General features: G+C 42.8%; 2 protein-coding genes across 2 annotated transcripts in view; both read right to left on the reverse strand.

The window, feature by feature from the left end:
- Positions 1-417: 417 nt before the first annotated feature.
- On the reverse strand, positions 418-15,125 carry tmem200ca (transmembrane protein 200C, genome duplicate a). The gene is made up of 2 exons (XM_010896633.3): positions 14,571-15,125; positions 418-3,753 (listed from the first exon to the last, which is right to left on the reverse strand). Exon 2 carries the CDS (start codon positions 3,721-3,723, stop codon positions 2,098-2,100), a length of 1,626 nt encoding a protein of 541 aa, XP_010894935.2. The 5' UTR covers positions 3,724-3,753; positions 14,571-15,125; the 3' UTR covers positions 418-2,097.
- A 3,722-nt stretch (positions 15,126-18,847) lies between these two features.
- LOC105025724 (lethal(3)malignant brain tumor-like protein 4) overlaps positions 18,848-26,413 on the reverse strand; it is an 84,215-nt gene continuing 76,649 nt past the window's right edge. Inside the window, exons 19-20 of the mRNA XM_010896632.3 lie at positions 21,287-21,349; positions 18,848-20,682 (exon numbers count right to left, since the gene is read on the reverse strand). Coding sequence (XP_010894934.2) covers positions 20,527-20,682; positions 21,287-21,349 — 219 coding nt within the window. The 3' untranslated portion in view covers positions 18,848-20,526. The remainder of the gene's footprint in view (positions 20,683-21,286; positions 21,350-26,413) is intronic.

Consider the following 26,413-nt stretch of genomic DNA (forward strand, 5'->3'; position numbering starts at 1 on the left):
CAAACTGCGATGCACTGTGTTCTGACAACTTTCTTTCAATACCAGCATCAACCTTTCCATCAATTTGAGCTACAGTAGCTTATCTGTTGGATCGGACCACACAGGCCAGCCTTTGCTCCCCACGTGCATCAATGAGCCTTGGCCGCCCATGACCCTGTCGCCGTTTTTTCCTTCTTTGGACCACTTTTGATAGGTACTGATCACTGCAGACTGGAAACACCACACATGGGCTGCAGTTTTGGAGATGCTCTTACCCAGTCATCTAGCCATCACAATTTGGCCCTTGTCAAAGTCGCAAATATCCTAACGCTTGCCCATTTTTCCTGCTTCTAACACATCAACTTTGAGGACAGAATGTTCACTTGCTGCCTAATATATCTCACCCACTGACAGGTTCCATGATAACAAGATTATCAGTGTTATTCACTTCACCTGTCAGTGGTTATAACGTTATGGCTGATCAGTATATACACTATTGCAGTTGAACTACGAACACAAAATGTGAACAGTAGACCACATGTACAGATGGGTGACCTTCCCCTTTAAGGATGGGCCCAAAACATAGTAAATCATTTTGCTTTTAGTAATGGTGTGCATACTGGCATATCTTGTGTCTATATAAAGCTACTTTTCCCGATAAACAGATGGAAATCTAGCTCTCCCAATTCCCAACCACCAGGATTCTGTATGCTGTTAATCATCCTGTTGACAGGTAAAACACTTTCCCTTATATTATGTGCCCTATCATGCCCCAGCTCCCACGCTATCTGCTGTTCATTGCTAAACATATTTTGGACACTAGAACATCAAGATCTGCTTGGCCAGACTGCGTAATCAATTGGAGCATGTGTTTTTGCCAATGTGATGTCCTCAGAACACAATGACCACTGTCAGCTACAAAGCACCGCCGCCACTGCCCCACAAATGCCGCGGCGGAGCAAAGCGAAACGACCGCTTCCATTTCCCAGAGCGAGTGATGTAACCGACTGAAATGCTATCACCGTCGACGGCGGTGCCAACTGATTAGCCATTTCACACCCGTGACACCAACTCGACTGACGTGTCAGAAGGTCAGCAATAACAGATGGTCCACATAACGAGACAGCTTCATACATTTATTTGAAGACTGAATGAGCCATAGGATTACCATGGGGCGGTCTGACTTGACCATGGGTACCGAGAACAACTGGAATACAATATGTACTGCAGGTCTGTGTTTAAACAAGAACCACCTAGTAAAAACCATCCAGAAGCATTTGACACAGGATAACTGATTTGCTCAGTATTTTTTTCTACGTGTTTACTTGTGCTAAACGTAGTTAGGCCTCTTGTACCGAAACACAAGTGTTTAGCTGTGAATTGTGCTAATCAGTGTTTTGTTTTCAGTTTCGCTCAGGCAAAAGCGATGGCAAAAGATACAGAATCCTTAACAAGCAAGTCAAGACAGGTCTAAAAAACTAAACAATAACATATAGGTCCTAAAGGACACAGGCAAGTATGCCAACACTGTGTTTTCCCCAACAAGCAGACAGATATGGTCCATAATATATTGCTATTACATTTGAAATTCAAACCTTCCTCTGGAAATTGACAAAGTGTGCAAGGACATGACAGTATAAAATACATGCTGTTGAGACAGCAACTCTCAATCATTATACTACAGTGTACGTAATGACAGTAGGTTGAACAGCCACAGTTATATTTCTAGAAATTATAGAAACTAGTACATAAAGTGGATGGTACGGTAACTGTACAATCACCATTTTAAAACTGCCCTTTTTGGTTAATGTTATGTTTTTGCTGCCCTTTCAGTTAGATGTGACTTCCAACCTACAGTACAGAAACAAATGCTTTACAAAATACTATACACACAGTCTTTCATTTTCATAGCCCACCAATGACCATTATTTGGTCACATATTGATAATTGCATTAGCAACAAACCTCAAGATAGTCTAGAACTCAGATGCAGTATTGTTGTTATAGTAATCATTTCTTGATTCTGCTGTCAATTGTCTTCAACTAGTTATCCTGTGTTCATTTTGTTCAAGTAAACTAATACCACCAATCAGCAAAACACCTTCCGGCAATCATCCAATCATATGTCTGTGCTCTCCATCTCCTCGTCATCTAAAACAGAATCTGACTGAGAGATCATAAGAAGTTTCTCTTTGTTGGAGTATCGCCTTGAGCCCCTATCCTGGGCCCCCCCGGGACTGCTCTCCTGTTCATTGGATACTCCTTCATCCCTCTGCCTCTTAGTCAGAGCCTCCTCGGAGGTCACTTGGCTGAAGGCGCTCACCTCACACGATTCCCTGGACTCAAAGGATTCTCCCCCCAGGTTGCCCAGTTTGATGTATCCGCCGCCTCCGGGCACCTCCAGGCGAGGACAGCTGAGTCGCCTGGACCGCTCCACCCTCCAATCGGTGGTGCTGGATGAGGTGATGCCTAGGTCTCTGGACTGGGGACAGTCTGTCAGGGCGCTGAGAGACAGGTGGGAGCCTGTCACCCTGGGCCCGGCAGGGGACAAGGGGAGCAACTGGACCTGGGAGCCCTGTGGCGCTTCCTGGAGGCTACCGCTGCTCTTGTACACCTCCACTGAGTCCTGAGGCAGGAACATGGCCATTCGCAAAGTCTCCACCTTGGCCTGGGTGGTGGTTTCTGGAACGCTACGCCTAACTCGGGCCCCGTCTTCCTCCCCGGAGTCGCACATCGCAGCCCTGCTCCGACCCGCCTCTGCTTTGGCCGAGGGCCTGCGCTGGTGGTGGTTGGCTCGGCGGTGTGATCTGGTCATGGGGAGGGTGAAGGCGTTGACAGAGGAAGCAGCTATCGTCCGGGTCTCCCACGGTTTGGGCGTGGGAATCGGGCTGCTCTGTTGGCCAGCCCGGCTGTGTCTGGTGATTGTGTAAACCGTGTCGGTAAACGAATGCCTCTCTCGTGATGAGACCCTCGACCTAGTCAGGGAGTGGCACCTGGAGGGACCCTGGCTGCCCTCGTCCGGTGAATCCCCCGATGGCCAGGTCCCTTTGGCCAGCAGGGCTGCGGTATACACAGCGCTGGGTTTCCCCTCCAACCCTCTGGACTGCACATAGTTCACAAAGCCATTCAGCGGCGTGTTCTCCTTAGTCCGCAAGCTGTGGATGTCGATGACAGTGGAATAGATGTCCCTCAGGTTAATGATTTTGGTCTTCTTGTCGCGGTTCTCGTGCAACACCGCATTGGCGCAGATAAAGAGGAAGATGCCAATGCCCATGATGAGGGGCCCAAACACCTTCAGCTTGTCTGAGTAGAGGTAATTATCCAAAAACTCAGCAAGGAAGCCTTTAGGAGGTTCCTCTGAGCCTGTGCCATTGGAACGATTGTTACTGGCCAAATCCCCATCCAGGTGAAATCTGACATTTGTGTGGTACGTCCAATTGCCAGTTAGCCCCGCCTCTTCCTTCTTGTCGTAAATCCTCTGGGTTTGGGGTGGCTCTGGGTACTGCAGGCTCTCCCTGGGCCAGTAGCCCAGTATCGCCATGGCAATGCCCACCAAAAGGATCAGAATGCCAATGGCTGCCACCACTCCAGAGATGGAACAGAGGTTCAGCTTGCCCTTTACCACCACCACTTCATTCTTCCGCTTCTTCTTAGCTTTCCTCTTGCGCTTGTTCTCCGCACGGCTCTTGGAGCGCAGTGAGTCCTGCCTCCGGTTGATCCGCAGCAGGCCTCCTGTCGCGATCATCGTCAGGTCGTGGCCGGCTCAGTCGCTCCTCTTGAAGCGAGAGAATACAGAAGAGTGTGGGCAGGAGGGTAGAGGTGGAAACAGGACGGGGAGGAAGAGAAGAGGGGGAGAAGGACGGGTAAGGCAGTGAGATAATTGAGAGAGGGAAGGGAGAAAGAAAGAAAAGGGGTGGTAGTGGAGAATGGAGGGGGGGAGACAGGGAGGGGCAGATAGGAGGGAGTGGGGATGAGGAAGAGAAGGGGGCGTGGAGAGGTGGGGGGAGAAATGGGAGAGTGAAAGAATCAAAGACAGACCGTGGGTTAGATAACAAGCCTGCATGTACAATATTTATGATGATACTGAAGCAGTCCATAACAGCCATTGCACAGCTGAATTTCATGTCATAATCTTTCAATAAATTAACATTTAGAGAGGAGGCACTTGAACAAACGCCAACACAAACCCCTGGATATGCAGCGCAGCAGATCTAAACCTCTGCTATGCACTTACTAATTTAGATCATCCGAGTGAAAAATGCAGGCTAAGTTAAGCGGTTCCAGGGTGAAGGAGGAGCTGCACAATAAGAGTCAATGTAAAGTGAAGCCTGTTTTCCAGAGGCTCTTCCTCAAAGTGTGACAGCTGGAAGATGTGTGGGAGTGATGAGATTTCCGCCACTGCACAGGGAGCCGAGCCCCACACACACACTTACTTATATACACACACACACTTCTTACATATACACACACACAAGCACACACAAACACCCTAGGGTAAGTGCATGGAAATGATGGCATTGTAGACATACAGTCGTTTTGCAATACATAAGCAGACATTATGTGGTTCCACAATAAAGCATCCCGAGACAAAGAGTGGAATATAAAGGCCTTAAGCCACAATATAGTCATCTAACAGACTGCCCGTTTGCACGCTGAAAAACATTGTGTGGAATGTGAAGACAAAACGACCGTCCATCCAACAATCTAACGCTCGGGAAGAGCAAGCTGACACGCCAGGTATCCCATTTACTAAATACAGGCACACATTATCAAACCTTACTTCATTTAGCGGCACATAGTGAAAAAGCACCATGCAGGACAAATGACTGTCCTTAACAACGGTCTAGTCACTGTGTGTAGTGTAACTCCTCTTGCTATGCACAGCACAACAGATTTGAGACTTAACCAAGGGGGACCCCTATAGTTCAATGATAAATCGCTCGACCGGTAAAGCTCTTAAACTCTAAATTAGGTACACTGTCACTATCAATAGCGACACCAATGGCTGTACAAACACCTATTCAACCAGTGGATTGAAATCCCAGAGTTGACGGGAGATAAAGATTCCAAGAGAAGTAAAAGCATCCAGTGAAAGTCAGTTTAAATACATGCTGTTGTGAGGTGTCCGTCCTACCAGATTAGTTTCTTTTGATGTTTTTGTGTAACTAGTAATGGTGCAGCCACCTAAAAACAGCTGAGCAGAGCTGAAGAAATGGAAGCACCCTGTGCTGAAGAAATGGAAGCTCCCTGTGCTGAAGAAATGGAAGCTCCCTGTTCTGAAGAAATGGAAACTCCATGTTCTGAAGAAATGGAAGCTCCCTGTTCTGAAGAAATGGAAGCTCCCTGTGCTGAAGAAATGGAAGCTCCCTGCGCTAAACAAATGGAAACTCCCTGTGCTAAAGAAACGGATGCTCCCAGTGCTGAAGAAATGGAAGCTCCCTGTGCTGAAGAAATGGAAGCTCCCTGTGCTGAAGAAATGGAAGCTCCCTGTGCTGAAGAAATGGAAGCTCCCTTTTTGAAGTCTATGACAAAGACGTACTCACGTAAACCAGGGGAATAAGAGACTAGGGAAGACAGTAAAAACATACTGAGAGTGTGGAAGTGAGGTGGGGGCGTTTGAGCCCCAGCTTGGCTGACTGTCTCCGTCTAATACAACTTTAGCTGTCTTTAGCTGTCTCTGTTTAATACAACTTTAGCTTCTTAAGAAAAATGTACCTTATTTAAGGATTTTTTACCTGAAAACACAAGACATATTTTCACAGGGTTCCTCTATGTCTCCCTGTATGTGCCTGTCTCTCTAGCATCTAATTCCTGCTGCCCTGTCGTTAAAATAATAAAGAGCAAGTAAATAAAAAAAAATAAAAAATAATAAGTACACACCAACAGTCCAACAGTGCTAGGGTTTCAGAAATGAACAGTTTGCTGTTTAAATACTCATCACAAGAGCAAGTGCACACATTAGTTCTCATCAGCTGGGAAGAGGAATTTAGGTGAATTAGTCAATTTAAATATTATATTGAAACCAATCTTGTGTTATCCGTGTTGCCTGTAACTCCATGACTGGGTGACATATTCAAATCCAGAATGAAAACCTCCAGTCTTTCGTCTTAATGGAGGATTTATTGGAAAAGCGTTACCTATCCTGGGGGAGTTACCTTGTCAGAATCGAATAAATAACCTTCACTAGTAATACAACTTCTGTGTGAATGGGGCTTAATACCCTGGTCTTCTCTCACATGCATCCTTCTGTTCTATTTCCTCTGTCCTCTCCACCTCAAAACCCATTGGAGAATAAAAGGATATCAGATGGAAGGGACCTTTAGCTTTCTTATCCAATGGGTTTAGAGAAGCAGACTAGGCCATATGAGGACATAAGGAGTATAACACACTGAAAAGGCTGCTTAATAGATTGGACATGTTTTGAGCGCGATAGTTGCAGAGTAACAGGCCTTTGTAGAGTCTTCTCCTGGAGGTGATGAAACAAAGTAGACCCATTTACTTACAACAAAGGGAACGATGGAAGCATAGAGACCGCTAGGCGAGGCAAGCATGGTTCTGGTAGCGTGAATAGGGTTGGCCCAAAGTTAGGACAACCTGAGCTTGATTCAAGCATAAAATCTAACCCAAGTGATTTATCGAAAAACGAATCAGGAGAGTTGATTACTTACAAAAAAATGACTGTGTCACAATATCAAACAAAATCAGTCATAATATCGAGATTGATTTTCAGCTAGCTTTCCCACCCTGTTTGCTATTAACTTTAACAACAATACATGGGTGGATGATGTTAGTCAGTCTGTTGCTAGCGGGCTCATAAATGCATGTGAATGTCGCACATGTCTAGCTGAACACCAATTGATACAATGCTAAACTGTCAAACCCTGGTTAAGTCACAGCCATGTTTTAATTTCTGCCTTTATTTTAAATAAAGTGTAACTTAATGATTCAATGATTTAAGTTAATGATTGCTACGATTTAAAAGGGGCAGTGATGTGTTTCTTATGGTGCCATCATTAATGTCATCTATAATGTGCTGCGGTACAGACTTATAAATGCACAGCATATTAAACCCCATTCCAAATGGTTGCGCAAACCTGCCAGGTGAAAAAGGAAATCCTGAAAGAAATGAGCCAGTAAAACCTAGTGAGTCTAGGTTTGGGACACCTCTGCTCCAGGGAGTCTGCAATAAGCAGACCAGAGTGGCCCCACCCAACTACATAAAACAAGGAAGTGGAATGTCTTGCTCTTTCTACCATCTCTGTTCCCACCTTTCTCAGCCCACATGTATTTCACTAGTCCACTGACACAGCTTATTACTTTCAATCAACACATTAAAAAGTGTCTTCAATCAAATTACCATTAATTCTACAATCCACACTGTTAGGGAAATCAAGTGTACAATCGATCAATCACAAATAGATAAATCATTCAAATTGGCAATCCACATTATGTAATTGTGAAATTATGCAACAAAGAAACATTTTGATCACACACATTCTCTATCATACACTAATTCCCTGACATATGGCCGTTTTTGACAGCAACCTTAATAAAAAAAGACCCAAGAGACTCAAAGGACTCAAGACACTCAAGAGAAATTAAATTAGAGGAAACAGCTACAGCTTATAAAAACCTGTTCTTGAATGAAAAAATAAGCCTCTTTTTTTACATTGCTGGCAAACAGATGGAGCAAAAAGAATCCACCTGGTGTCAAAGCTAATTCAAAGTGACAAGTCAAATGGCTGCCGGGCCCACAGGAGCCCTTTCAGGGCTTCTCTTACCCGGCATCCTAAATCCAGCCTCCCTATGAAGCTGGCAAAAGGACTAGTGGCTGTGTGGGTGATTGTAGCTAACCGCTTTCATGAGGGCAAGGACAGATCTACATTCTATGTGGCCCCTGGGCACAAGTGTCTTTGGAGGACACCCCCACCCCACAATGTTCGCACACAGAAAGTGCCCTTCCCCTCCATGTAAAACCACTTAGATTTTAACGTTGATTACGGAAAAAGATTGAAATTACTTGGACATTTTTCTGTAATATCACTCGTTTCCTTTTGTTTCTTCTTGAAATACAACGGTGGCCCATATTCTTTCAGCATAGTTTCTTCACAATTTTCCTGGTGTTAGGGAATGTACAAATTACTTAAAATCTGAGAACAATGATGCTGAGAACAATCATAGCAACTTCTACAACTACAACACCAACAAAATTACTCTAAACACAATACCCAAAATCAATATATATATTATTGACTATAATTATTGTCTCACATTCATTTAAATATTGAATATAAATATACTGTATAAAATATTAAATACAAAATATTAAATAGATCTAGATTCTAGATAATATCTAACACGCTGGTAGTTAGAGGCTATAAAGAGGTATAGCATGTGGAGGGACCCTGGTATATGGGTTGTGGAGGAGGGGCCTTAGTATGGTTTGAGGAGGAGTTCTGGTAAGAGTTGAGGTGGATCTGGGAGGCCCTGGTCTGGATTGAAGTGGAGCCTTGGGGCCCTGGTATGGGTTGAGGGGGAGCCTAGGGGCCCTGGTATGGGTTGAGGTGGAGCCTAGCAGCCCTGGTATGGGTTGTGGTGGAGCCTAGCAGCCCTGGTATGGGTTGAGGGGGAGCCTAGGGGCCCTGGTATGGGTTGAGGTGGAGCCTAGGGGCCCTGGTATGGGTTGTGGTGGAGCCAGGGGGCACTTGATGGGCTGAAGGGTTCACATATTCAAGCACTATCGGTCAATCTACATTTTGATTTCACAGTAGATTGTCCCAAGGACATTGGACCCTTAGATGCCTTGTAGCCTAAGGCCCCTAATGGGCAGAGGCCGCAGGGCCCAGGCCCCATTTGCCAGGTCCATAATCCGGCCCTGCATGGAGGCACTGCAGTGTTTTGGTTGGCCTTCTTGTGTTAATCCCTGGTCACAAAATGTAATTCCAAATGAAACAGCTAGCTGTGTGTGGGCTAGCTCATTTATTTATTCACAAGTTAGCTTTAATGTTAGCATTGTAGGATATTAAAAAAACAGCACTTTGTCTCTAACACCTCACTGGCAGCCATACGTTGTCAGCTCACAAATGACGAGGACAGGGAACTCCCTCGTGAGTTATTCCGATTGGGGCCATTATAGGGAAGATGACTGTTTATCATTTCAATCCATTTTGTTTTCTGCGTAGCCAGTGCAGGGGACTATGCAATGAAATTGAATATCCAGTCATTCTAAATCATCAGCCGTGATAGAGAGAACAGACAATGCCGGTCTGAAATAGCCCAGTTACATATTGCAGCTATCGTTCTTAATTTGAGATGACAAATGTACTGTCTGGTTCCAGGTCCAGTTGAATTGGTGTTGCCTGACTATTTTCTGTTCTTAGTCGATGGACAGGATGCATGCATAACCAAAGCTTTGCGGCTTTATTTTACTGTAACACTTCAGTCTTCCTTCCTCTCTTTCCCACATGCTCTTTTCTCTCTGTCACATCTATAGGTCTTTTCAGGGCTTTGTCTTTCACACCACAAACACTCTTGGTGAATCCAATTGCGTACCATGAGATTATTTTCCCCTGACCGTTATGTCAGGTGCATTATCGCGGGCGGACGTGGATTGCAGCCTCTGCAAAATGCCAAGTGGAATCCACAGCAAGCCCAGACGAACGCCTACAGCTAGCTGAAATAGATCTGTCTCTGCCGGACTCATTGGCTATTGATGGATCACTGAGCCATATGAATTATAGCACAGTTTTATTCCTGGCAATATGAAGTATCTCTTCTGTGATGTTCTGTTGAATTGCTTGTTTTGTTGGAGGCTGGCGATATGGTGTAAAAAAAGAAATGTGTTCTCAGCGGGAGAATAATCTCCTTAAAGAGACTAGCGCCAGCCTCGGGGTTGTTGGCCAAGTCCAGTCAAAACCAGCATTTTTCCTTCTTTACGATATTTCAATACTATTGGGCTGAAATAACAAAATGACATTTTTATGATAAAAATGAAAAATATATGAAAAAAGTAGAATGGGATGGTAACATCTGGTAGGCGTTAGCCAGGTAACATCATAATAACCATATACTAATACCAATACAAAAGACAAGTCCAAACCATTCTGACCATAACAACTGGTTTCCCCCTCTCATTCGGGCTGTTCCCAGACAGTTCTAGAAACATTCTTTCTTAAAATATTTCTATTTTCTTTTGACAACATCAACCAAAGACCATCATAGCACGGTACATATTTGTTACCCAGAAATTATGTGATATTGCTACAACAATGCCTGCTTTGGACCTTTAAGTGCTTTAACTTCTATATATAATAAGTGGGGAGATAAGACATTATTTAGCAATCAATTAAACAGTCGCAAGTCAACCGCAATCAATCAAATCGACATTGTGGAATGTGACACGGCATGCAAACATCTGTGGAAGACACGTTTTCATGGTATGTGTGATCTCCAGTGCAATGTCTGTGTGTTATCTCCTACTGAATTCCATTAATATAAAGACACACTATCTGACTGACGAGACGCCTCATGTAAATTGAACGATCAACCATGCATGAAAATACCCAAGCAACCCCTGTTTCCTAATGAAATGAAATGTAAATGACAAAGAACCTACCAAAAATAAATAGCACAGAATGATCATTTGACTGCATGAACGTCTGGAGATTAGAACTGACACATGTCAGAGATGTGATGTCATCCTGCCGGTGAGTTGCTAAGGAAATGGATTGTTTATACCTCGAGTCATTCATGAACGTTTGACCTGCTAGCTGACCTGTGAACTCCAGGTCACTCCAGGGTAATGATATGCATTCAAACTGTCATGGAGGAATGTCCATTGCAGCATATATGGCCTGGAACCATCATGCGCATCTCAAACATGCACAGTGCGCATTGGATTCGACTGAATGCAAATGGCATTGAAGTGTTGACGTCCAGATGTTTATTTGAGCGCTATGGATTTAACAACGATGCCTAACAACGATGCCAAATAATTCCTCAGATCGTTAAGCTTGCATGCACACACACAATAACCTGGAACCAAACACAGGTGGTGGTTGACTCCTCACACCTGTCCCCCTTTAAGCTGAGGTGCTCAGCTGTTGGTTCGACTGAATCATTCACATTCTGGGGACCATCATCTCCCACAACCTCAGGTGCGATGAAAACATCAGAGCAATCACTGAGATGTTTCACCTGCAAATGTAACCATTGCAGTACAAAAATCTCCCAGTAAATCCTGATCAGGCTTTACACCAGAGTCCATTCTCACCTCCTTTACCACGGTCTGCTTTGGTGACACTGCTATGCACTGACAGTCTGCAGACTGTTCTGCTACAGTACACACCCTTCATCGAGGTCCTGCATGGGTCTAGGTCAAGGAAGTGTGCAGGAATGATCACAGCTGACCCCTCCCACTGCGGACACCCAACGTTCGGAAAAACAAACCTGTACATCAACATTTATACTTTCAACCATCACATCCTGTTATCCAACAGGCTCACCAACTATTTGTTTAAAAAGATATAGCAATTTTATGGAGGTTTAGTGTATCCAGTCTACCAGTGGCAGCACCAATAAATGTATATATGTCAAAATTCTGAGAAAATGGTTAATTGTGTAGCTGTACTTGGGGGATTAAATATTATTCTGATTATGAGACACACACTGAGGAGTGACTTATTCTGTGCTTAAGAAGATGTGAAATATCAGAGTAGATATCAGAGCAACATACTGACTCCTGCTGTAAAGAGGCTTGGCATGACTAGCATCTGAATGCTGCAGAGACACGCCGAGTGCAACGTTGCTCATTGGAGGCAGGACACAGGCGCCGGGAGAACCGAGGACCTTTGGACGAAAAAAAAAGAACTAAGACGTAACGAAACTACAAGACAAGAAAAGAACAACGTCACAAAGGAACGGGATCCAGACACAGTGACTGACAAGACACACGAGGGCAGGAGGAACTTACAGGGACAGTGATGAGGGAGGCAGTTGAGGGCAATGACAACAAACAACGCTGTGCTCCAAATGAGGGAGAGAGGGGGCGTTGGATCTCAGGCCTGCCGTGCCAGGACGCGTCACTGAGGCGGTAGTAACCTTTGATTACATCCATCCATCATAACAGATCAATAAAACTGTTGATCTCTCCCCGATACTCCCGGAGCCTCTTGTACAGACAGTGGTAAATAACACATCGTCATGATGAGCTCAGACACGGCGCTGCTGGGATTTATTCTGCTATGGGAAAGTTAGTTGAGTAGACATTAAAGCTGGGTGACATTTTAGTGATGAGGAATTAGCGATGGGTAGTCTGAACGGAAATCTTCCTTTGAGACTGCAGACCTCCTGTGCAGCTCTATTCTGTCCCTCCAGATCACCCTGGGAGTCGTCACCTTTGGTTATGCATTGTACGTCTTCTCTGACTGTACCGACAGTACTCCTGAAATACACCAGAGCTCTCCCCGTTGTGGATATAGACACGCCAACACACCTTCTATCCACCACCTCCTCGTACATAGAAACATACAACACACGTTCCATCAACCATTTCCTAATAAATACAAACAAACCTCCCCTTCTATCCGCCACCTCTTAACAAATAGAAACATACTTCACCAGTCTGCTGTTCATCGCACTATACCCTCAGATAAGAGGTTACAAACAGGGGTCTTAGGCTGTCCTTCTGGGGGAACCCTTTTTGAACTAGTCTGGGTTTTAAAAACCATTTTGGTGGCAGGTAAAACCGTACAAACATCCACATTAGTACAACTGTTTTGTGATTCTGTGCAGTCAATCGCCAGGGCCACAAGTTATTGGAAAACACTCAATGGTAAGGCAGTAAGCTATGTCAAAATAGAATCTTTCTACACTCATCATTGTGGAAGCAGAACTCTCTCTGTTTGTTATGGATTCAAATTCAGGTATCCTGCATACCAAAAAAATAATACACGTCTAAGGTCACCAGCCCACCTTTTAGGGACAGGTTTGTTTTCCCCTAAGAGGGGGCGAGTTGCTAGGGAGCTAGTTTCTTTTAATCAGAGAGATTTTCGTTTTTGTCAAGATTACTGAGGCAAACACCTTTGTATGCTATATTGTAATTCAATGCACTAGGGACTTAATTTACACATTGTACCCAATCAGAACCCCAAATATCATCGTGTTTTACTCCAATGTCTGTAAACAAACTAAATGTAAAGGAACTACAGCCTCAAAGCATGATTAAACCAGTAATGTTGATATCACACATGGTCACTGCATCCATAGCTCTGTCGGTTCATTTCAGTGTGGTTACATTTCTCCAGCCCCATCCCTCAGCCTTTTACAGAAGCAGGGGTGGCAGAATGGTTTGTTATTGCTTCACCTGCTGATTCCAGCTATAAACTAACACTATAAGCTACTGCAAAAAACTAAAACAACTAAAAGAGCTGTTAAACTAGTAGGTATAGTACATGCACAGTAGTAACAATGTTGATCTCCAAACTAACCTAACACTTCAGCCATAAAATGTGAATGTTCACATTACTCAGACTACAACCTTAATCCCAACCTTAACACCAAAACCACAACAATCTAAACCTAACCCCTAAACCTAACCTTAACGACTAACCTTAGCCCTAATTCTAACCCTAAACCTAATCTTGAAACCTAATCGTAACCCCAATCATAAAAACGCCATTCACGAAAGTGGGGAAAAGCAAAATGCCCTCACTAGTCATGATTTACCATAGGTTACCATGTTCCTGCAGACATCTGGTCCGTACATGCGCACGTACGCTCACACACGTGCTTGCTCGCATGCACGCACACGCGCACTCACACACACGACGATGATCAGTTAAGTCAAGAGGAACACCCGAGTTCCCATGGTGAGGAAACCAGAGTTGCCAATCATATGAGAATATCTAAAGTGTGAACATACCACACAAACGCTCTGAAATAAATCAATTATATGCGTTATATAAACAGCCACACAAACTACTTTAATCGGTGCTCTCTTGATTATGAATAGGACTTAACAACGGAGTAGGCCTACTTCTACTGTAACAGAATTAAGATGAATACTGTATGTGACAAAAGATTTATGAATACAGTAGAGCTTGGGATTTCTGTGTAAGAAAGGCTATCTCTTGACACGACAGATGCGCAAAGGCTAGTGTTTTACCCTGCACATCCAAACGCATGATCCCTGTACAATATTCATTCATCCAGTGATTGGACAGGCAACTGAGTATGTTATTCGTAAGTACGGTTAATTAATATTTATCAGGCTATTCCTGAGTAGGAAAACATTGTATTATAGGGTTTATTGACAGTCCTATACACATTTTCTGATATGGCTATGCTTTTGTTAACATGGTGCATTTAGCCTGGTGCATTAAGCCCACTGCATAATTAGACCCTGATAGATTTACTACATTAAACAGAATACATATATTTATTTGAAACATGAACGCAATAAAATAATGTTGAATGGTACACCTGCAGTCGTGACAGGAGCCATCTATAACGCATAGTGAAAAAAAAGCACATCGAAAATGCATGACATGTACAATTCTGCAATCATTCGAAAGGACTATACGGAAAGCTTACCATAGCAGACATAAAACACAACCGCATCTTAAAACCACTAAAACAAAGTTTCAATTCCCGGGCGCGGATATCGCATGTTGTTAATGGAAACTCCGTTTATTCCATTTAATTCCATTTTTGCAAAATATTTGGCGGTCTTCTTCTGTGTGGAGAACCAATCACATTCACTTGCTTCTGTAGTTTTCATCGAGGCTCACGCCTTTCCAAGTCAACCTGCGTCTGGGAGAAAAGCCTATCCTTTTTATTCTGCGCGCTGGCACTCCTCTCCAGGGAGTGTCTTGTCAACGAGCAGCGCGCCGAGTTTGTAATGACAGGGAGTTTTGTGCTGGCAGGCAGTAGCTGATTCTGAGCTATCTATTGCTGATGCTTGTGTTTGTTGCAATGCTAACATCACAGCAGTATTCGAAAGCTCCAGGATTTGAAAAATTGCCTTCTTAACTATCGGCTGTAACACACTCAAGACCATCCAAGGCTGGATGTGAAGGTGCGCGGAAGATGAAGTGTAGTGGTGTTTAGTTGCTGTTGACGGTTTGAGCGCATACGGTGCGACCTTTCCATAGTTTTCGGCTAGAAGTATGACGGATGGACAATCGTTAGTGACAGGAATTAACCTGCGCAAGACACCTGGCGCCCAAAAAACCCACAATCATCCTGTTTCTAGTCGTTTTTGTAGTGGAAAATGCATATAGGCGAACCTTATTCTTTCAAGCTACAGTTTATCAGGATTAGGAGGTTATTGTGTTTTCTAGAAATTACATCGGGGAAATACCTGTCCTGACTGCCCACCAAAATGTTGATGCTGAACAGAAACGCTATAAAACTCCGCATTTCATGTAACTTATCTCTACACATTCAAACTGACTCATGGTATGATGTGTATTCATTTATTATGTGGTTGAGAAAGTAGCCTACCGAACAATTGTATACACCTGATGTTTTCGCCTATATTTATAAAGATGCCGTCATATAATGTAGAAAAGGAAAAAATACCTAATATGTTGCCAGTTATCAGACGTTGGCAGTATTTCTGTGACGTATTTAAAATAATAATAATAACATAGCTGGTAAGTGTAATGTAGGCCTAATTATATTTTATACGTTAATTGTCCTTGTTGCACCATAAAAAGACAGGCATCAATCAGAGCACCACATATTTGTATGTTCATACAAATGAAAACATGTTTACATGTCATTAACAGCCCTGCACACAGCCACTGGAATCCATTGACGTGGTTGTTGTCTAAGCCAGGGAACAGAGGAAGCAGAATCATCCCAGGAGCCTACTGATACACTGAACCAGCACAACGCGTTTTAGCTAATTAGTTAAATAATTAGTCAGTTTGTTAATTGGTTCATGTTGAGCTAAAACAAAGGCCTGCACCCAGGGCTTTTCGAAGACCAGTAAATTAAAGGCACTTCATTATTTTACCGACAAAATGCATACATTACCTAGAGTGCAGCTAACTTCAAAGCAATTTCTCAGGAAAATCCAATTCCTCAGAAGTTTATATCAATAACGGTGTACGGTCAAATCTGGGCAGCTAATATCTACCACACATTATTGAATGGAAATGCATTAACATATCAATAGTTAAGATCTAATTGGGTAGGATTGAAAGGGTTATTATCATCTGTCCCCATTTGCACTGAATATGAACTATATAAACAACACTTTAAAGATCCCAACTGATAATTGTAGGCTGTACTACTGGACTTGGGGTTTAATCCACTGTATAGTAAAATACAGCATCTACAGGAAAACTCTTTGAAATTCAAGGCTGCGTTGCACCAAGCCCACAGTTCCCCCAGATTAGCTTGGATTGAAAGATGAAGCAGCTTGCTGCTAACAAGGTCCATGTTGTCGAACCAGACCACTGGGTGCTGTTGAAGCCCCCTATGTGCCTAAAAACAGCCTTAATAAGGGGAAACCTCCAGCTTTGATGTGAGCAGCTTCTGCTACTGCGTACAAAGGCCCTGTCTGCTGGAACACACAGTACCATGAATCCCATTCATTCTCCCAGCTGCCCTCAATACCATAGGCAGGTAGGTGTCAGACACACGCTATCCAGTGGGAGAAACGCTGATTATAAGCAAAATTAGAAATAAAATCTCACCATCATCTGTTTATGACATAAGACTTTGTGTAGCTTCTCTATAGAGATGTGTTTGCGCCCCCCCCCCCCCCTTTCCTTACTTTAAAAGATCCTGGGAGCCTGGATATGGTAGAAAGTGAAATGCGCTTTGTCTGATGCCTTTGGCTATTGTTTTATCACTGCACCCAATCCCTGGCTCTTACCTCCACTTCCACACATGCATGCAATAGGAAAAAATTAAAATGCCCTGCGACCGGAGTATTCCCACAGCACTCCTAGAAAGACGTACAGCAGCAAACCCTCCACTAATGACCAGAGCTGAGGAGGCATGGTGGTTAGGGTACCCAGAGGGAGCCTGCTGTTCACGTTTGGCAACCAGGGGAGTTCTGGCAGACCGCTTGTCATATTCAGAAGCCATTAGTGTGTCGTTAATGTGGGCGGGTGTGAGAGAATGACAAAAGGACAGGGATGGAGCAGGAGGAAAGAGCGAGGGACGGAGGAAAAACAAGAATGGAAGACAAAATGATGGGGTGGGAGAGGGAGAGAGAATGAGAGGCTGCTCCCTGAGGCATGCTGGGAATGTTGAGTCAAGGTAAATTACGCCACCAATGTAATTTACTTTCTTTATTTGTTGTCCAGCTCCTCCCTATAACACACAAATAATAGCTGTGACATTCTGGTCAGGGATTAACTATATATCCTTAGTACATTAGTCATAAGAATACATCTTAATTTTTAGTCATGCTTTAAGCAAACAAAACTGCAGTAGCTCTTTCCTAGCCTTAGAGGATCTCCCGCAAGCGTTACTTGAATAGCAGAGAATAAAGATAATTGTCTAATTACAAATTCAGTGGAAAGGTGGTAATGCATCTGGGAGATGTTGGTTGTTGAGCCACTTAGTCACTTAGCAGACGCTCTTATCCACAGCGAGTTACAGAGAGTGAATACACTGTAGTGTAGCTAGGTGGGTCAACCACTCACTTTCAGTGAAGCAGCGAAGTCAGTGCTAGGAAGAGAAAAACCAAATAAAAATGTCAAGCATTGGCAGGGGTGGGAGGTTTGGATAGTTTTTAAAAGGGAGGTTCGGAAGTATCCTGAAGATTAAGCTAGGACAGCAGATGCCCTGAATTACTAAAAATCCTCTCACATGCTTATGTACATTCTAGTTAAAGTCAGTGTGTTTAATGCAGTGTATTGAATACTCACATTCTTTGGATTTTTTCACAATTTGTTGTGATTGAAATTAATGTTTGTTTTTTTCAACAACCTACATATATAGGTATATTATAAATTCAATAGATCACATTTAGCAGCAATGACACCCAACAGTCTTAGGTAATTCTCTTAAAGCTTGATTGTGTTATTTCTACCCATTATTCCTTCCAAAATTCTGTAGACTCTGAAGGTATTGTAGATCATAGCTGGACAGCAATTCTCAAGTCCCGCTGTACATTTCAAAGATGATTAAGAACCACTCTGTTTACATGATCATCCATCTCTTCCAGCTGAAGTCCCATCCGGCAAGATTTAGAAGACTTAGATGACTAAACAGGAGCGACAACCACGTCTATCCAACTGAAACAGAGCGATGTGCCCCCCCCCCACCACCCCCCCCCCCCCACCAACACCTGCTGAAAACTAGGACCTCATTTTGACAGGGATTTTGACAGGGATTGATGATATGTCTGAGACATTGCATAGGAATATGTATCACATTCCCTTAAGCTGTGGTTCTGGGATACCAAACAAATAATTGTTCGAACATATTGTCGTGCATTTTCTCCTGTCGCTCCAAAGTACAGGAATGTTTTTCGTTGACTGTGTGGTTTCAGAAGAGAATTCAAGATCAATATCATGATGACCTTTTAGGGTCATCACAGAAAGAAAAAAGGACGGTGAATTTGGGGAAAACGGAAGAGTTTGATTTTCACAGCAGTCTGTCCAAGAAATTGTCAGTTTGTTATGCAGCAGTGGATAACTGGTTTGCCATCAGAACTGAGCCTGTCAAGTCATAGGACAGCCAGTAGCTGTCGACTCCAATGGAATAAGGCTGCAGTGCATATTCACATCAGGAATACCCGTATTTGCAGTCAATAAGTGTATAAACCCTGTTAAATAATGCAATATTCAATTGCACAAAGTTTGCAGGGTTTGACAAAAAACAAAGAGGAGACTGAAAATAAAGAATTTGTAGACAGCAGAGACATTGCACGGTTTATTTGGGTTGTGAAATCCTGTGATCTGAATCCATTGAGTTGTATAAAGTGTAAATTCAGTGTAAGAAATAGGGTTTACAAATATGTACAATCCCATTTTCATAGTTGAATTTGTTGTTATTTTCATAGACAACAGGTTGATATATGAAGACATCCACCAAAACATACTGTAGGTCTTCCAACAAAGTTGTCCAATAGGATTTGGTGGATATCTAGATTTAGCCACATTTTCCATGCACTAAACAGCAGTGAGAAATAGCAGTGAAAAACGAGCAGCATCAGAAAAAAATACTTTCAAAGATGCTAGACATTTTGAGATAGAGAAAAAGTCCCTATAGAAAAAAGCAGAAAGTACAGTAAACATTTTCTCCACATTCCTGAAGTTTCAATTAAGTTTGGTTGAAATTTTGTAGCAACGTTTATATCACGACTAGAGAGCAAATTATTTAGCATGGCTGTATCAACATATAGCTTAAATTCCAAGTTATGCAAAATGCATAAGATTAAACTCTTAGTTACGCTATCTATCTAAGAGTACGCTATCTTTGACAATAGAAAAACACCATCAGCCAATCGGTACAGTGAGAAAATCCCAATGGCAAAAAGGAAAGTTAAGTTGAACAAAAAAATATATTGGTCCTGGTCTACGAGCACCGATCAAAGGATAAATAAACATAACATGTACACAGTTACCGAACTAGGAGTTGCAGTGGTCACAAAAAACAAGATTACAACAGATACTGTAACATCAGAATAACAGAAAATTATATATTTTTTAAAGATTATCTTCAGCTCGAAACTATAACATGGTTTTACATTTGGGAAAACTTTAGTTTTTCATTGTTCAAATGTGCAATATATTATCAAATAAAATAAATTATCAAATTTTTAACAAAAACCCTTTTCGACATTTCCCAAAAAATCTGCTCATACAGTGTAGTACCTGTGTAATATATTAATTTCCTTCGACTCTGCAAACACCTAGATATTCTTTCTACAATAAATATAGGTGAGTTCATTTAGGTAGAGTTACATGACGTAATATCAATATAATCAAATCAAAATGGCAGACATGTTGAGTGTATATACTCCAGTTTGGGTCAGTTGACAGTAATCACAAGCTGGTACCAGAGGTCAACTCCCATTCTGTGATGTAGACTACTGAAACACATAGCACCATCATGAAAACCCAGAAAAAGCACACATTTGTCATGCTGTAGTAGTGCACAGCGTTGCACTGTTTGTGGTGATTGTCACTTCTTGAATCCTGCAGGAGAAAAGTAGAGCAGGAAGAAGCTAGTGTAAAATCCATATAAAATTGTGCTGTATACCTGCAGACTCGGGTTTTGTAGCGTTGACCTTCATGTCACCTATGTTCGAATATTAAAGGCAGATTTGGAGGCTGTGTCCATGGTAGGAGACAAACAGGACAGACACACACACACCACACGGACACACAAAACCTGAAAGTCCATAGGGATGGACACATCATGTATCACTTAAGCTTAAGTCCTTTAACTGAGGTGCGTGTAGGCCAAGAAAAGGGAGCAGGGATCATGTGTTTGGGGGATCCTGGAATGAACTGACACAGTGAATGTTGTTTGACAGACACGTGAGGTGGGAGGGACTGGTTTGGCTCCCAATACTTCACGTGTCAGCGTTGCTGGCTGCCGATTGGTTGTCCTCAGCCTGCTTGAACATCAGGATGGAGTTGTAGATCTTGAGGGCGGGGCCAAGTTTCACACTCATGATCTTGACAATGTCACGCTGAGTCAGCAACAGGAATGCCTTCCCGTCTATTTGCTGTTGGACAACCAATCACATTGCAGTTTGGGTCAATAGCTGATATGCGGTCCAAAAACAATAACTTACTCGGTAAGGCCTAAAGACAAATTACCCACTACTATACACAGTATAATCAGTATAGAAACAATATCTATTTCATGAATCTGTGTATTTAGTTATCAGATAAAGATCATGACGTCTTGTTTAATGACTAGGCGTGTCAGTCACAATTCATCTACGTACTATCACAACTTCGGAGCGTCAACTGGGATTGCTGTTAAAGGGATTTCAATTACCAAGAGAGCATGACAAACAATGCAGTCAGATTAGCTGAGGGTAAGATGGCTGTGCTTGGAATGCCAATTTCCATCTCTCATAGCTGCCGATTAATTGCTCTGAATTCCAGTCATGTTTCCTCACTGCTGTATAATTTGAAACTTAAACAAACCCTGACAAAACACAGTGAGGACCAATGGTGAGGCGTCCGTTCCTCTGGGTGTTTCATTACTACAATGGAAAAATGCAACGCAACGCCTATTAACCGTCACTGGCTTAGCTGTGTGGATGAACGCACGCCTTAATGCCTATAGGTTTTCACAAGACAGGGGTGGTCATCTCTTACCTCCTCTTTGAATTGCTTGGCTTGTTCCTGGCAGCCGGGAAGTGAGTGGATGAAGTCTGCCACCTGGACAAACACAAGCAGACACCACAAAGACAATGTAATGGCACGTGACTGATTACAGGGAGAGCATCTAGTGGAGTTGACAGGGGACAGTAAACTTCATGATATAATCATATGTAGGCCATCATACAGCCATAATAGACATTCCTGTAATATGTGAATGTGAATGTCCATAGGAAAACAAATTACATCACTGAGTGAAGAATCCTTCTCAGTCTCATTGTTGCCAGACAAAGGAAAAAATTATGTTGATATTGACAAAGCGCTTGCCTATGGGCCTTGCCATATTCAGAAGCTCTTCAGAAGAAAGCCAGAATGCCATTCCAAACATTAACAATTCAAAAGCTTCCACTCGAGGTTAGGGGACAGCATTCTATCCAGAGCTGCTCATATCCAGCTGGGGTTGGAAGGAGCTAACCAAGTGAGAAAGCTCAAACGTTTTGAAGAGGGGCTTTGAAAACATCCAATAATAACCCAGGGTAGCTTGGGATTTAGTAGGCCCGGACTGCAGCTGGTACCGGGATAACTGGCAGGGAGTACAGGGGGTCAGGTAGAGGCAGAGGTTCATACATGATGGATATCGACTGATTTTACAACAAGGACTATTGGGAGCGACTGACGTAAGACAAATGCTTTTAAAAAACCTGTAGGCCTGCCAAAACCTTGTCTACAGGTACTTAAAAAAGAAAACATCAAAGGGACAGCGAGGTGTTTAAGTGCCACAGGTCTCGGCAGTAAAAAGGATGTCAGTTAATTAATTACAGCGAAAAACAACAAGGTAACCTCCTCTGCCCAGCTGTCTTACCAAAATAACAGCCAGCTAACTGACAGACAATTGAGTCACAATAAGGTCTTTTAGTGCTGTTGGCCCAAGACTTGAGGTGAGTGAAGTGGGCCAGTAGCTAGATGGTAGGCGGATCAAATTCCTGCAAATGCTGAATTCTTGTGCTAAAATTATGAATAAATGTTATATTAAGCATGGCCCCAAAAGCTAAAATAAACACCACACATGGAGGACGCACCCGCTACATCTGTGTTACACAAGGTTGTGACAGACAATTGACTGAATTCATTATGAAACAAGAGTTTTTCGTGGTCCAGTGTGACCCAGGGGGGGTGCACCAGGGGGATCCAGGGGGGGTGCAGGGTGGTCCAGACGCTGTCTCTGGTGCACATGCACTGCTCCAGCATAGGTTCAAATGTGGCCCTCAAAAACTCAGTCTTTCCCACCTGTCTTTATCAATAAAAGCATAAGTGCCTGAAAAAAATATGTAAAAAACCCAGAAATAAAACCCTAGTTCCAAACCCTCCATTGGGTGTTTTGAAGAAAAGCTAGCCGTGACATGCAGAAACTGCTGTGACCAAATATGTCTCCTTAATGCATTTGGCCATTAGTCTGTACAGAATGATTAGATGAGGGTTTCCTTTCAAATACTTGAGTGTTTGATTGAGAATGCCAAGCGTGCCAGATGGAGGGGTGATGTTTTAACTTTCGACAGTATCGCTTTTAGTATCTCAAAGCAAAATAAAGACCAATTGAACCCAGGGATTCAGCGGTACAGTAGGTCTCCCAAGGCAGAATCCTTCTTCTACCCCTACCTTACTAAAAATGTTAAACATCTGGCCTGAACATAGGGGGGAGTAAATGTCAGTGTCGAACTTACAGCGAGTAGTCTGTGAGTTGAACTGTGACACTATATTCTCTGGTAAAGGATTAGTGAAACGGTGTATAAAGTAATGGCTATTTATGTAAGATCTAAAAGAGAAATGTCAAAACATAACATGACATATTTATACAGTGGGTTAGAATTTTATCTTATATATTTTTGTGCTGCAATTATTAATTAACTAAAACAGTTCAGCAGTAGCAAAACATCAATCTATGATGATATTATTAACAATGGCAAATATTTGGCACACACCATTACGTATTCCAAACAAAAAGGACTTGTTATGGACATTCCTAGAGCGTCAGGACATTATGGGTGGTAAACCTCCCCACCCTGTGAGGCAAGACAGACAGACAGAGGGAGAAAGAGAAAGCAGGAACTCAAGGCCAGAGTTGGCTGTAACTATACTGGAATGAGAGCATTAATATGAACGGCATAAAGAGGTGGCAAGACTGGAAACCCACTGGGTAGACATGCAGCCTTGCAGATACATTTTAATATTTTTCACAAACTGCTCAAACAGAGACCTGGTCTTTTAAATAACGTCTATGAATGGTTTTCCATAAAAACAAAAAATATTGGAGCTGGCACATACAACTTGTCATTCAATCCCAACGTCATCAAGCTGTCATTCTATCCCAACGTCATCAAGGTGTCATTCTATCCCAACGTCATCAAGCTGTCATTCTATCCCAACGTCATCAAGCTGTCATTCAATCCCAACGTCATCAAGGTGTCATTCAATCCCAACGTCATCAAGGTGTCATTCAATCCCAACGTCATCAAGCTGTCATTCAATCCCAACGTCATCAAGCTGTCATTCAATCCCAACGTCATCAAGCTGTCATTCAATCCCAACGTCATCAAGCTGTCATTCAATCCCAACGTCATCAAGCTGTCATTCAATCCCAACGTCATCAAGCTGTCATTCTATCCCAACGTCATCAAGCTGTCATTCTATCCCAACGTCATCAAGGTGTCATTCTATCCCAACGTCATCAAGCTGTCATTCAATCCCAACGTCATCAAGCTGTCATTCAATCCCAACGTCATCAAGCTGTCATTCAATCCCAACGTCATCAAGGTGTCATTCAATCCCAACGTCATCAAGCTGTCATTCAATCCCAACGTCATCAAGCTGTCATTCTATCCCAACGTCATCAAGCTGTCATTCTATCCCAACGTCATCAAGCTGTCATTCTATCCCAACGTCATCAAGCTGTCATTCAATCCCAACGTCATCAAGGTGTCATTCAATCCCAACGTCATCAAGCTGTCATTCTATCCCAACGTCATCAAGCTGTCATTCTATCCCAACGTCATCAAGCTGTCATTCAATCCCAACGTCATCAAGCTGTCATTCAATCCCAACGTCATCAAGGTGTCATTCAATCCCAACGTCATCAAGGTGTCATTCAATCCCAACGTCATCAAGGTGTCATTCAATCCCAACATCATCAAGGTGTCATTCAATCCCAACATCATCAAGGTGTCATTCAATCTCAACATCATCAAGCTGTCATTCAATCCCAACGTCATCAAGCTGTCATTCAATCCCAACATCATCAAGCTATCATTCAATCGCAACGTCATCAAGCTGTCATTCCATCCCAATGTCATCAAGCTGTCACTAGACAAATCATGCTGGAGCCTCCATGTGACAAGTTACCGGTAATCTCTAAAACCGATTTCCCCCCCTCTTACTAACAATACATTACTGAAATAGGTTTACTGAATTTTTTTTATGATGATTGACTGTTAGGTAGTTCTGTGATAACTGAAATATGTTTAGAATTCATAGAAAATAAAACAATGATTATTATTTTACAATAGGGATGTCCCAGAGACCCTTCTATGGTGATAGAACACAGAGAATATACAGAGGGTGATGTCTACAAAGATAGTAGAAGTGCATCAGAGTGGGTGGATGAAGACCAATGACAACCATTAGAGCTACCAGCTCAATGCTAACCCAACTCAATTAGGTTGGTCAGGAGAAGTGATGACTGATGGGAGATGGTGAAATGTGCCCATTCAGCACTGCTCCAGGCCATCAAGCTATAGGCTCAAGCTCCAGAACCTCAGATATAATGATTTACTGAACTTCCTGACATGAGGGACGTGGGAGGTGGAGTAAAAATAAATCTGTAGGCTTAGGGTGGGGGGGTTAGTATTTGTTATACAAGCCTATAAGCAGCAGTCATTTCCTTGTCAAACCCTTTACAAGTTCTCACCCCCACCCCTTTCTCTCCCCCTCTCTATGAACCTATTTGGACTATTTAAATTGTTGTGAACACCATTTAATTTAAATAACACCAACATAAAATGTCAGTGCTAGCAGCACCTAGTCTAAACCTGGAAGGGGTATAAACTGACAATGTTGTTTTTCTGTTATGTAACATGACGCTCTCAGTTGAAGTAATGCTGTGGCTGGCGAAGTAAAGAGTTGAAGTAAAGAATTGTTTCGGTGCCGGTTGTTTTCGGTCTCAGTTGAAGTAAAGAATTGTTTCGGTGCCGGTTGTTTTCGGTCTCAGTTGAAGAAAAGAATTGTTTCGGTGCCAATGTGAGATGTTCTTAGTTGCTTCTTTTTTTCTCACTAAGCTGGAAGACCTTACAGAACCAGACTTCCTGAGTCTCCACTCATTCCACTCCAATACACACAGAGAGAGACGTAGTCTTTTGACCTTAGTAGTTGCGGAGAGTATCAGTCAGAAAAGTGTCCCACGTTACTTTAGGAGCCATTTTCATCCAGTACATACAATTTATATCTCGGAGGGCCAATCTGGCATCACGTGTTGTTCATCGAAATAAAACTGTTGGAGTGTAAAACCCTCTCTCTTTCTCTCTAAAACAATCACCTCAAGTAAAATCCCATGACATTCGGTCTCGCCAAACCCTGCAGATTGGCTGCCACAAGCCTGGGCTGTTTGTTAGGCACAACGTAGAACATTCCAGATAGAAATGTCATGAGTAGAGCCAAAGGGCTGTTTGCTCTACGTGTTATATTTCTTAATGAACCAAAATAGTGCTGTTAACTGTGGTTGTGTGCTCAGAGATAAAGTCCAACTGAATCATCTCTGGCCTTACTCTGCACTTTGAGGAAACCAGATCTCTCCGACTTCCCTATATTATTCCTATCACTCCACCACACACGCACGCGTACACACACACACTACTCACTAGAAAGAGTTGTTGATGCCCACCTCTTTAGAAAACACTACCATTGTGGTTTTAAATAACTTCCACATCGACGCTTTCAAGAGGTGTTGCGACCTTGTCATTACTGTTGAAGAGTGGTGGCGAAGGAGAAAGTGTGTGTAGCGAAAGATGAATAATCACACCGAGTCTGGTGCCGAAGTCCCTCTTGTCTCATCAATCAACGTCACCCAGACGGGGA

The sequence above is a fragment of the Esox lucius genome, chromosome 21 (genome assembly GCF_011004845.1).
Source record: "Esox lucius isolate fEsoLuc1 chromosome 21, fEsoLuc1.pri, whole genome shotgun sequence".
Lineage (NCBI taxonomy): Eukaryota > Metazoa > Chordata > Actinopteri > Esociformes > Esocidae > Esox > Esox lucius.